The 12,410-nt window shown below is 46.8% G+C and overlaps 5 protein-coding genes across 6 annotated transcripts; 3 read left to right on the plus strand and 2 right to left on the minus strand.

Annotated features, from left to right (window-relative positions):
- The first annotated feature begins 145 nt into the window (after positions 1-145).
- LOC108132181 (uncharacterized) lies at positions 146-2,103 on the plus strand. The gene is made up of 2 exons (XM_017251503.3): positions 146-1,611; positions 1,671-2,103. The coding sequence occupies exons 1-2, from the start codon at positions 391-393 to the stop codon at positions 2,025-2,027; spliced, it is 1,578 nt and encodes a 525-aa protein (XP_017106992.2). The 5' UTR covers positions 146-390; the 3' UTR covers positions 2,028-2,103.
- Positions 1,923-3,451, minus strand: LOC108132182 (protein FAM185A). Of its 2 annotated transcripts, XM_017251505.3 has the most exons (4): positions 2,786-3,451; positions 2,544-2,727; positions 2,097-2,490; positions 1,923-2,034 (listed from the first exon to the last, which is right to left on the minus strand). In XM_017251505.3, exons 1-3 carry the CDS (start codon positions 3,356-3,358, stop codon positions 2,123-2,125), a joined length of 1,125 nt encoding a protein of 374 aa, XP_017106994.2. In that variant the 5' UTR covers positions 3,359-3,451; the 3' UTR covers positions 1,923-2,034; positions 2,097-2,122. The 2 variants fall into 2 exon arrangements, with proteins under 2 accessions (XP_017106994.2, XP_070134084.1); XM_070277983.1 differs by having other exon boundaries at positions 2,031-2,490.
- Positions 3,452-3,510: 59 nt separating this feature from the next.
- On the plus strand, positions 3,511-4,647 carry Vha36-1 (V-type proton ATPase subunit Vha36-1). The gene has a single exon (XM_017251236.3). The coding sequence runs from the start codon at positions 3,621-3,623 to the stop codon at positions 4,359-4,361; it is 741 nt and encodes a 246-aa protein (XP_017106725.1). The 5' UTR covers positions 3,511-3,620; the 3' UTR covers positions 4,362-4,647.
- Positions 4,648-4,720: 73 nt separating this feature from the next.
- On the plus strand, positions 4,721-6,474 carry eIF2Bgamma (eukaryotic translation initiation factor 2B subunit gamma). Its single transcript, XM_017251465.3, has 4 exons — positions 4,721-4,992; positions 5,051-5,559; positions 5,614-5,754; positions 5,814-6,474. The coding sequence occupies exons 1-4, from the start codon at positions 4,836-4,838 to the stop codon at positions 6,378-6,380; spliced, it is 1,374 nt and encodes a 457-aa protein (XP_017106954.2). The 5' UTR covers positions 4,721-4,835; the 3' UTR covers positions 6,381-6,474.
- On the minus strand, positions 6,384-12,156 carry LOC108132160 (putative mediator of RNA polymerase II transcription subunit 12). The gene is made up of 3 exons (XM_017251466.3): positions 11,951-12,156; positions 7,509-7,958; positions 6,384-7,455 (listed from the first exon to the last, which is right to left on the minus strand). Exons 1-3 carry the CDS (start codon positions 11,953-11,955, stop codon positions 6,612-6,614), a joined length of 1,299 nt encoding a protein of 432 aa, XP_017106955.2. The 5' UTR covers positions 11,956-12,156; the 3' UTR covers positions 6,384-6,611.
- Positions 12,157-12,410: the final 254 nt, after the last annotated feature.

Here is a 12,410-nt window from a genome sequence, read left to right on the forward strand (position 1 = left end):
GAAATTTAAGATTAAAAACATTTTAAATCATGCCTTTTCCTTCATGGGTAAATTTCGAATTCAATTTCACAGTTGATTAGTGTGACCAGCGAGTCTTTCAGCGTTATTCCTCACTGCCATGAAGATGCTATAAACTTCGATAGGCAGTGTATAGCATATAAAAATTAAAGACGGCAAAAGCACGACAAAGTTTTTGTGGATCCTGCAAAATATATTCGAAACAATTCAAAACTGGACCAAAGTCAGTTATTATCTTACTTGTGCCCTCGGTGCAGTTAAGCGAAAAATTGAGAAAAGGCGGTGTTTTCTCTCAAATATTCTGCGACGAAAAATGTTTGAGCGTCCTGCCAAATAATTTCTGTAAATCCGAAAAGAACTCAATAACTTACCATGCCCAACGAGGATGCAGAGAGAAGTGGTCCAGCCACTGGAGCGATCAAGGAGAACGAGGTGCCACCTGCCGAACCCGTTAAAAGCGTCTCGGCCAGCGCCAGCAGCGCTTCGACCACGCCCCCACCCTCCCACGAAGAGGAGAATAATGGCGAAGATGGCGGGGAGCAGGAGCCAGGCGACGATGAGGATGAGGAGCAACTGTTGAGTCGCATGCGTGCTGATGCCGTGGGGGACACGATGTACAGCAGTCGCTTCATACTCCAGACTATGATGCAGCTGAACCAACTGACTCCGGATTCGCAGCTGGATCAGCAACTGGAGGACGATCTGTGTAAGGTGTGGGACATGTCCACCTCTCCGGAGGTGGTCTCCATGCTACTCGAAAACGATGCCGTCGACTCAATTATGTATACAATTATTTCTGCCTGCGAAGATGTGCGCCTCTACGAGATTCTTGTCGGCCTTCTGGGCAATCTGTGCGCCCAGGTGGATTGCGCGGTACTGCTGACCAGCAACCCGGAGTTTATGGAAACTCTCTTTAAGATGGCTAACTGCATGGACACTGGAATGCTAGTGCAACTGATGCGACTGTATCAATTCATCATGGCGCATGTTCTGAGCGGGAAAGAGCAGTTTGCTGTCGACTGGTACGTTTGTTTTGCCGCCTTCGAGAACTCTGCAGCAAATCTCGGCAAGATCCTACAGCAGTCTGTCAGCGATGAGCTCTTAACCGCCGCTCTGAAAGCCACAAACGCTATTCTGGCAAGCTGCGCCTTGGTGGAGGAGGAAAATTCAAACTCTGCCTTGAATTTAAAACCATTCTCGGAGGTATTCCTGGTGCAGGAGCTCTGCAACGGAGTTAACATTGCCTTCCTGCGGCTCATGCGCGACGATCAGTCCAAGTTGTCGGACGAGGAAGCCGGCGCAGAGGAGGGAGAAGTACCAGCTGCCGTGGCAGATAGTGGAGAGGATGCTGATGTTGGCTACGAGACGTGTGCCCCGAAAATAAGCTGTGATGTAGAGATCATACAAACCTACCTCAACATTTGCACCATTCTGGTACAGTTGCCAGAGGCGCAGAATTCCATGGACATTTATGCACCCAACATTGTCAGTTGTCTCACGCGGATCCTGCAGTTCCTGCAGCAGCCTCTGCAACTCTTCCCCATGGGGGAACGTCAGGAGGAGTATCTGGAAGATCTGGCTCACATATGGAGCGTGAGTTCATCATTTATCAGTTCTCCATACACATTTTAATTTTAATCTTATTCCGACAGCGCATAAAGTACTTCTATCAAACGGAGGCGTTTACAAACCTGTTAGAAGTGTGGTTTAGGCTAAAGAAGCATATCGATAACTACACAGAAAACGATGAGGAAGATGTCAACGATTTTGAGGACGAGGAGGAGGAAGACGTTCCCAAGGAGCAGTATGTGGATAATGCATTGAAAGTACTGCGCCTTCTTGCCTGCATGTTGATTAAAGCAGGCAGCATAGATCTGCAGGGAATAGGCGAAGAAAAACTTCAGCTGTTCATGTCCTCTCTAAAAGCCGAGGAGGATGCAATCTTCTCAAGCGCGTTTGAAGTCCTAAATGAGGTTTTGGAAAATGAAACCAGCCAAGGCCAAGCCTGAGGATTATCTCCAAAATGGTAAACAAAATGACTGAGATTGTAGCTTCGAACAGCACAATAAATTTGTAACTTAGTAAGGTTTTTGTATTTATGTAACTATGGTAATTCAGAGCCGATAACTTGAAGCTTTTGACGCATCATGTCGCTCCAGGATTGTTTCCCCAGGCGCACACCCTTTTCTCCCGTGCTGTTAATCAACAGGCGATGTTTGTTCACGTTGGTCAGCAGGAATTTGTTTCTATCCTCGCTCAAGGCATGAGCCACGTGCTCCAATTCCTTTTCTAAGCTCACTTTGGAGGCGCTGATTTCAATGTTGAGATCCTGCTCAATGGTCTGGGAAATGTTGATGATTGCTTCATCCTGTAAATTATTAGCCTCTATTTTACTGTGACCCTCGAGCTCGGAAAGCTGTAGATTCAAGCTGCCGCCTTTGGAGACCACCTGTAGATTGCCATGCACGCCCGCTAAAAAATTCGGAAAGATAGTAAAATAAATTCTTGTTTTATGATATACTCACTCATATTAAGCTCTGCGGATTGGTGAACGTGCACCTCACTTGTCTTATGGACGTTCTTTAGTTCCAGGCGCCCAGTTTCGGTTTGAAATTTTGACTTTTCAACATAACAACAGTCGGTTATAATACTTCCAGCCTTGGTAGAGCAATTCAGATTGTCTCCCTGCAATTTGTCCATGGAAATGTTCTGCATAGATCAAATATTATTAGAAGAAACCAAGGTTTTACACTGATTTAAATCTTACACCATTGTGAGTCTCTATCTCGGTTATCTTCCCCAAGAGCGTGCCCTGGCAGTTGATGTTACCGTTTTCGCTGTATAAGGAAATTTCTGTGGCCTTTACGTTCTTTGTGGTAATGCCGCCTTCAGCTTCCACCTTCAGAAGCTCGCCTTGAGTGTTTTCCACACGCACACCGGCTTTTCCCTCCACACAAACTTCTGACCGGACGGGGATCTGAAGGTGGCACTCGAACTGCGTTGGGTCTTGTGAAAGTTTCTTGACTTTAACGTTGACTTCCTTCTCTTCGTTCTGCACTTTAACATCGAGGGAAACGTTTGAGTTTTTGACTTCACCGCCCTGCAGCTGGGCTATGAACACATCGCCGCTGGTATAGAGATGCACGTCGGCCGGCTGGATACGCACGAAAATATCCGAGACAACTTTAATCCTGGCATAAGGGTTTACATAACGCAGGATCTCCTGGTGGACCATTCGCTTGTTTGAGCTCATTTTAGGCTTCAGGTTGCCCGGTGACTTTTTGGCGTATTGCCGCAGGGTTTTGGTCAGATGCGGTAGCCAAAGGCGTTGCAGGAGCATTGTGGAAAAGGCACCAGAAACGGCCTAACTTTTGTTTATTTTTGAATCTGATTGAAGTCAGCTGCTAAGTGCTGAACTTCTCAGCACTAAGGTTAAAGGTGTTTTGCAGCACCTAAAGTTATCGATTTATGGAATGCGCTTATCAACACTGCTGCCAGCCATTCCAGTTGGAGTTTTTCAGTGTTCTTCGACGGTGCAGTTTTCTTGGTGCGCAGCAGAAAATTGTGAATCTATCTAATACTCCCAAAAGAAAAACAACAAAATGTCTGGAAAAGATAGGCTACCGATTTTCCCGTCCCGTGGTGCCCAGATGTTGATGAAGGCACGTCTGGCGGGTGCCCAAAAGGGTCATGGACTGCTCAAGAAGAAGGCTGACGCCCTGCAAATGCGATTCCGTATGATTCTGGGCAAGATCATCGAAACGAAGACCCTGATGGGCGATGTTATGAAAGAGGCCGCCTTCTCGTTGGCCGAGGCCAAGTTCACATCGGGCGACATCAATCAGGTGGTGCTTCAGAACGTGACCAAGGCCCAGATCAAGATTCGCACCAAGAAAGACAACGTTGCTGGCGTTACGCTGCCCGTTTTCGAGTCCTACCAGGACGGAGCCGACACCTACGAGCTGGCCGGATTGGCCCGTGGTGGACAGCAGTTGGCTAAGCTTAAGAAGAACTACCAGAGCGCCGTCAAGCTGCTCGTGGAGCTGGCCTCTCTGCAGACGTCCTTCGTCACCCTGGACGAGGTTATCAAGATCACCAACCGTCGTGTGAACGCCATCGAGCACGTCATCATCCCACGCATTGATCGTACCTTGGCGTACATCATCTCCGAGCTGGATGAGTTGGAGCGTGAGGAGTTCTACCGCCTGAAGAAGATCCAGGACAAGAAGCGCGAGGCCAGGGCCAAGGCTGATGCAAAGAAGGCGGAGCTCTTGCAGCAGGGAATTGATGTCCGTGAGCAGGCCAACATTCTGGATGAGGGCGATGACGATGTGCTGTTTTAAGTATTCTATCCGTATTGGATTTATTCCAGCAATATTATTGTTAAACTACTGTTCTGTTTCCATTTTAATTCGCAAATCGCAAAGGCAAGCCACAAAACTAATTGTACGTATGTAGCAAAGTGTGTTGTAGTCTATTCCAATAAGAAAAAAGTATGTATTCCATTTTGTAGTGTAGTGTAAGCTGCGCAAATCATGCATTAAAAACTTGTTGTTTCATACAAAGCATATTGTGTGTAATTCCTGCAAAAAAGTGCATCAAAATAAAGGAATCTTTCGTTGGAAAAAAGGTCATCTGACTTGTTTTATACAATAGCAAAAAAAACATTAGGTCACATGACAGCAAACATATGTCTGATTGGGAATAGTGTTGGGAAGCGCTCGCTTTAATTGCTTGCGGGCAATCAGCTGTTCGCTTGTTGGCTTTTCAGATTGTGACACGCTTATAGCGAAATATTTTGTATTTATTGCACAAAAATGACCAACGCAGAGTTTCAGGCTGTGGTATTGGCGGCTGGGCGGGGCACTCGTCTGCCGGAGGTGCTGGGCGATGCTCCCAAGTGCCTGCTTCCTGTGGGTCCTTACCCGCTTCTGTGGTATCCCCTAAATCTGCTGCAACAACACAATTTTTCAGGTAATTCAGTTGCCACGAATATATATCTAAATATAAAGAGTGCTCATGATCTCCACAGAGGTTATTGTGGTTGTTCTTGAGCAGGAGAAGCTGGAGATCCAATCGGCAATGGAAAACACACCCCTGAAGCTGAAATTGGACTATGCCACAATACCCGGCGACAGCGATTTCGGTACCGCTGACAGTTTGCGCTACATCTACGACAAAATCAAGTCTGACTTTCTGGTGCTGAGCTGCGATCTAGTCAGCAATGTCAGTTTGTACCCACTGATCAACAAGTTCAGGGAACACGACGCCTCTTTGGCCTTACTCCTCTTTCCCAGTGGCTTTGAGTCCGATGTGGTGATGCCGGGACCAAAGACCAAGCACAAGCCAGAGAGAGATGTCATTGGCATCCATGCGGCCACGCAAAGGCTGGCTTTCGTGTCTGCCGCCAGTGATTGTGAAGACACCTTGAATATCCAGAGACACCTTCTAAAGAACCGTGGCCGATTGGATGTTTACAGTCGACTAGTGGATGCCCATTTGTATGTCCTCAAGAAATGGGTCATTGACTACCTTCACAGGGTATGTTCGGGCATGATTTTAGATAAAACTGTTTGTTAAAATTCGATTTTGCAGAAGGAGAACATATCGACTTTCAAGGGAGAGTTTTTGCCGCATCTGATCAAGAAGCAGCATGCCAAAAGGGCACCAAAAACAGTGCAGGATACCACCTCAGATGTGGGTGTTGTTACCAAGAATGAGGACCATGTTTTGCATGTGAGTGATTTATACTTAAGGGAGTTATTGGAAATTCGAGTAATCGTGATCCTTTGTAGTACGTTCCCCACACCATTCTCGACCAGAAGATCACGCAGTCATCGCTGTTCAACCAATCTTTGTCACATGGACCTTACCATGGCGATGTGGTGCGCTGTTATGCCATTCAGGGGCCCAAAGACGCTTTTGGAGTGCGGATAAACAATACCCTTAGCTTCCTGGCCATAAATCGGAAGTTGAGCGGCATCTGGAATGGTTTGTGCGGCGAGTCCCATCCGCTTATCTCAACCGGTGCCTTGGTAAAGTCCACACAAACAAAGGAGATTATTGCGGCCGACAATGCCAAGCTCTCTGAGAAGACTTCCCTCAACTTCAGCGTGTTCGGCCCCAACTGTGTCATCAATCCGAAGAACATTGTAAATAACTCTATCATCATGTCCAGCGCCGTTGTCGAGGAAGGATGCAACATAGACAATTGCATCATTGGCCACCGAGCTCAGGTGAAGACTGGCTCTGTTCTCAAGAACTGCATCATTGGTCCCAACTATGTGGTGGAGGAAGGCACTCACAGCCAGGCTGTGCATTTGTCGAACGCCGACCAGTACATGGAGATAGACATACAGTAATTGTTTAACTTATGTGGCTTCCTTTATTAACGAATTGAGTTAGAAGGCGGATTCTTCTAGCAGGACATTAAATATTACAAATAGGTACTCAAAACTCGCGCTTGGATTTACCAGGGAGCTAGGGAAGAGAGCTTAAAGCTAACAGAGTTACGCACAGAGTTTGGGGAGGGGGCGAAATGTACACGAGACAACGACAAGACTGTTTTCTGCTCACTCCATCTCTCATCCGCCTTACTTCCTCCGCTCGTAGAGGTACTCATCCTCGTAGTACCTCGGCGTTGTGGCGATAAAGACCTGCGGCCGGCGCTGCTGGAGCGAGATATTGATCTCCTCGGGCGTGCGGAAGACTTGTTGCTGCTGCTGTTGCAAGTGTTGCAGCTGGGGGGCGGCGGTGAAGAAGCGATACGGCGCCGGCGTCACGGTGGGCGCCAACGTTTGTGGCCGCTGCTGGTGAAGCTGCAGCTGCGGCTGGTGGAACTGTAGCTGTGGCTGGACGGTCGTGGCGGGCAGTGGCTTCCTGTAGGCCAATGTCGTGGGCTGTGGTTGCGGCTGGTGGCGGATCTGCGTCACCACCTGAGGCTGTGGGGCAGCCGTCTGATGCTGCACTTGCTGATGCTGGGGCTGCTGGTACTGGACACGCACTTGCGGCTGCTGCTGTGGCTGCTGGTAGGCCACAACTTGGCGATGTTGCTGCTGGGGCTGCTGCTGCTGGATGCGATGGTGGTGCTGTTGTGGCTGCTGCTGAGGCTGGATGCGTGGCCTGGGTGCGGGCTCCTCCTCCTCTTCGTCATCGTAACGCTCGTGTTCGTAGTAGTTTTCCGGGAAGTAACGCTCCGAGTAGCGAAGCGTCACATTAGGCTTGCTCTGGTGCTCCTGAAGATTGATGGGCTTGTACAGGTAATCGTTCACAATATGATACTTGGAGGATTGCTTGCAGATGTTATCGTGAGAGGGTGGCATACAGATCAGATGGATCTGATGGAAGGTGAAGCCCTCTGGGCAGATCCATGAGTGCTTCTGGCTATCCTGACAATAGTGGAACACCTCACAGCTCAGCGATTCATCGGCATAGTAACTATTGAATGGAAATGTTAGTAAACTAGGAGTATCATAAGTGATGAGTCTTACCCAGAGTTCCTGTCATTGCAGCTGAAGGAGGACTTGCTCAGCAGAGTGGACAGGCGATCGGGCTCCTCAACTTCCTCCTCCTCCTCTTCGCTCTCTTCACTGAGTGGCTTCTTGAGCTGGCCCTGGATCTTAAGGAAGTTGCTCTGTTGCTTGGCATTCCTGTTGACATAGACCTGACGCGGCGGCTCCTCCTGTTCCTCCTCGCTGTATTCGTACAGCTGGCGCTGCTGCTGTGGCTGCTGGCGGTAGGCCAGATGCGTCTGGGCCTGCGTCTCGAACTCGTCCTCCTCCTCGGCTCCGCTAGCATTGACGTCCAACGAGCGTGCCTCGAATCCTTTCGGTTTGGCAGTAGTGGCCGTTGCCGCGGGAGCACCGGTGGCTGCCGCCTCAACACTGCTGACCCAAAGGCCAGTGGCCACAGCCAGGACTAGCAGAAGGGCTGAATGGATGCTGCAATGGAAAACCCAATCAATTGATGAGTCAGGCTACTTTATGATATGGGAAACTCTGTGGCAAGAAGACAATCAGGCCAGCACAAACAAAAAGAAAATATGTATAAAAACGCGGGAAAATATTTGTGCGAACCTTTTCGCTCGTCGGCGAAGATGCCGCCAAATTGCTGCCAAAGAAGGCAGCATCATTGGATCGTCATCGGCATCGGCAGCCCAGCGACCAGTTATGCAAGAGACCAGGCCAAGCCAGGCCAGACCAAACCAAGCCAGAAAACTTGTTATAAGGCAACACGGCAAGTCCCCAAGATCGAAACGGGCCACGGAGATCTCGAGGTAGTACATGAAGATGCAACTGCAGCTGGGAAGGCTAGGAAAGCTGGGGGCTCTGGGAATCACTGATCATTGGCATACTCTGGACGGGTATCTGAGTAAACTAAGAGAACCTCTTAAAAACTTGGACTTCAAGAAGTTGGTCTAAAAGTTAAAATCAAATTGTACTTTGATAAGTTTAGTCTGGAAATGTGATGCATGTTTAATCCACTGTAGGCACTCTAATCTAATAGCTTATGTACCCCAACAATAGTGGGTATAATGAAGATGCTCAGCTGGCGACGGGTTCAATTTGAACGCCATTTACCCGAGACCCACTCACTCACAAAACTCGACTTGGCTGAATGTCAACTGCTGTTCATACGCATAAATATAGCTACCCCTGTGGCGGAGGGTTGGGGAATTCCTGGCCTGGAAATGACTGGCCCGGTGGTGCTGGGCAGCAGTCCAATTAACCAACGTTACGTGCCTGCATCTAATTGGGGCCATAAAGTCTCTGGCCGAGTAACAGTCTCACAAATAGTTGGGCAAGGTGAAATATGCGAGCCAATTGAATGAAAGAAAAAGTGCCTGTGGACTTTTACTTTTCACGCCGAACAATCGCCTGTCCGGCTGAGTGAGTGACTTTGAACCCATTAAGATTACGGCGGATTCTTTGTTATTTTTGTGGCCAGACCGACCAATAAATCTGGAGAGCATCTTATGCAAGTATCTATCGAATTTTCCAGCTGGCAATTTGTCAGCCTGTCGCTTGGCAGCTGAGGCTAAAGCTAAATCTGAATCTGAAGTTGCAGTTGCAAGTTGGACCTTTGAACTTTAAGCGGAGCGGAGCTGCCTGGGACTACTGCCACCGTTGCCTGTTGCATTGTCACTGTCAGCAAACCTTTTGCGCAATGGCCATGGGAATCCGTGGTAGCCCCCGAGGGAAATGGATTCCCCACCTGCAAATGCAAATTGCTCCTGGCATTCCGTTAGATGCGCATTCCATCCCGGATTGCTCCACTTGCGATCAAAGCTTGTCTGCCATAAATGGAGAATTGGTTGCATGTCCCGGGATCACTGTGTTTGTGTTTGTGTGTCTCCAGCTTCGACTCTGGTCCAGATGCAGACATTATCGCACTGCAGTTACATCATGCAATGGAGCAGCACATGTAGAGGCGATGCGTTTTGATGTTGATGGTTTTCATCGACCCCAATCCCCCAAGCCCCAGTCCCCAATCCTAGATACTCTGTATGCAGCATGCAGTCCAATCCCCGATCTCCACCTCGTACCCACTTCTGGCTAACCACAAGACTGGAGTCTTGAGGCCGACGTTGTCGGTTTCGTTATACATTCAAAGTCTGAGTTGATTTTTTGTGTGCCACCGGGTTTTCTTGCGTATGGAACTCGGACTATATTTGCTTTTGATTTCCTTAAATGTTGGGTGTGCGTCATGTTAGGTGGGCATTTTTGGGGTGACATAAGCGCGCAAATAGTTGCAGTTTCGGGTCTGGATCTTACGACATTTTTGAGCCACAGCCAGAGAGTCGAAGACAGCCACCTGCATTTTGATAAGTGCGCTGATTTTTGTAGTGTAAATTTTGTTGTATAACTAGCTGATGGCCTGTCTGCATTTTCCTGGGCAGTATGCAAAGAATTAAGAGTTTGAAGTGCTTTAACCACTTAGCGGTTACCATTACCGGGCTGCCCGCTGTTTTTTTGTATTTTTCTTTTGGGGAGGGAGAGCTGCCTTCCCATTCCCATTTTCATTTCGGCTCTTTAGCATGTAATTTGTTTGCATTTGCCTTTGCCCAGTCAAGTCAAGTTTGTTGCCTAAGTCTTTTGTTTTCACTTGCTCCACTGAATAGACTGGCATGCTAGTTATTTTATTTTTATTCAAGTGCTTAATTAAACACAAGCTCGTTAACACACAACTCCCGAAGCCATTAAACTGTGTGAAACATGGAAACCCAAAAATAAATTACACTGCACTGCTTTAATTTCATTTTTCCACTTTTTCCATTGTCCACATTTTTGTTTCTTGTTATTTTCTTAAGTTTTTTTTTTTTTTGTAACAAATTAAACTCTGTTAATGTGCGTGCAGTTAGTAAGGTTGATTTTAAATGTACTGGAAATTTACGATTGCCTGATTTCGGGCATCTGGATATAATGTGGCCCCCTAATGGCTTGGCAATGGATTTTATGTTCAGTCGTTTTTCGCTTTTGTCTCTTTTTTTCTATTTTGTCTTTTTTTGTTATGCTGCGGTAATTTTCACAAATTTGTGACCTTCGCTGGGGCGGCCTTAAGTGGGTGTGTGACTTGGTGTGGTTTTAATGACGGGCGAAATTCAACAATCGTAGCCAAACAAAAAGTGAAAGAAATCAATTCGATGGCAATTTATTAATTGCTCCAAAACACACCCCTCAACAACTGACCAAAATATCGAAAGTCATTACTCCCTTGGGCGGTAGGTGGTGGCGGTAGATGGTAGATGGCAGGCGGTGGGCGTGGCAATTGGCAGCACGCTTGGGCAATTGCGCATTTCTGTGCGTCGCTGTAATTCCAAACGATGAAATATTGCGTATACGCCTCGTGTGTCGCTAGTGCGTGCATTTGATACAATTGCCGTTCATATTTGCAGTTGTCTTATATAACGCCCGCGAGTGAGTAATCCATACGACTTTTTAGAAAGGACCACTAACAGTTTCCCCCCTTTGGTTTATGATGCAATCTGTCACGGAGATTGGATCTCACTATCCAGCAGGCGTGACCCAGTCCAAGTCCTAATCGATTGATCTCGGTGGTCAGTCTCGGACATTCGATTGGCATAAAATATACACGTGCTTAGAGCTGGGATATTACACTGTAATCAGTTTTGTAATAATTTGCTTGCGAATTTTATTGAAAGAGCTAAGAAACTCTATTTCAATAAAAACTAAGTTTTTTTTTTAGAGGTCAAAAACTCTAACCTTTGTAGTAATGTTCTAGTAGGTATTATAGCTTCTGAAAATATGAATTCCAAGAAACCAAATACGAAAATGAATATAAAACTTTATAGATTGTTAAAAATGTGTATAGTTTTTTTAAATAACTATCATTTGAATATAAAATGAATAATTATTCCTAATCGATTGATCTAGCCGCAGTGGAAACCCAAGTTATTAGCCATAGGATTGGGTAATCCAGCCAAGCAAAGCCACATATATAAAAATAAGTACACGAACAAGATCTCCCCCCGGAGGGACTTGCAGCTGCCTCAATGAGCTGTCAGTTCCAGCAGACAAAAGCGAAAACTCCCACGCCAAACAAAACAAATACAGAAATACGGAAAGGTATTATGGTGTGTTAGGAAAAGTCAGAGCAGCACTAAGTAGTTGCTTCTGTTTTCGGTTTCTGTTACGTATGTATCTTGCTGGCTGGTTTTGAAATCGCCCAAAAGAATATTTTGTGGTTGCCAAGCGGCCCACAGTTCAAAAAATGGGACCGAGAGAACCCCAATAAGACAAAACCAAACCAAACAAAACCAAGACAATAACAAAATGTTAATTATTGGCTGGGACTGCAGCACGAATTTGTGGCCTGCGGGCAGACCAAGTCCAGGTTCAAATCCCCATGGTATCTGGGACTATGATTCATAGTCCCCAGAGTGAATCAATGGGTGGGGGCTATCAAAACTTACTGCATTCTGCGTCGGATGCTTTTGAGGTATCCAATTGAAATAAATCAAATGTGTTAATCCTTTTGGTTCTGCTGGATCACACTTAATCACTGGATGTCACTGAATGTTTGATTCTCGATAATCACTGGATTGCACTGGGCAGCACTCCTCCTCCACAACTTCTTCGATTTCTTTTAGCTGCTGCAGCTAACGGTTCACTCGTCCAGTTCGAACAACAAAATGAATGACTTTCTTTGGCTTGTTTATGTTTTATACCAAAAATCCCCTCACAGCCAAGCCGCCCATTGAGAGTCTTTTCCAGAGAGTCTCCGTTGCCGTTTCTCTGCTTGGCTCACTCTTCGGGTCTGCTCTCAGACAATTCTCACAGAGCCACTCAAAAAAGTATCTGCGTCTTGAGTGAGGTTTTCCTCGTTGCTGCCCAAGTTCGTTTCTTAAGTCTTTTGATTTGCACAAGGAAAAA

The sequence above is a fragment of the Drosophila bipectinata genome, chromosome 2R (genome assembly GCF_030179905.1).
Source record: "Drosophila bipectinata strain 14024-0381.07 chromosome 2R, DbipHiC1v2, whole genome shotgun sequence".
NCBI lineage: Eukaryota > Metazoa > Arthropoda > Insecta > Diptera > Drosophilidae > Drosophila > Drosophila bipectinata.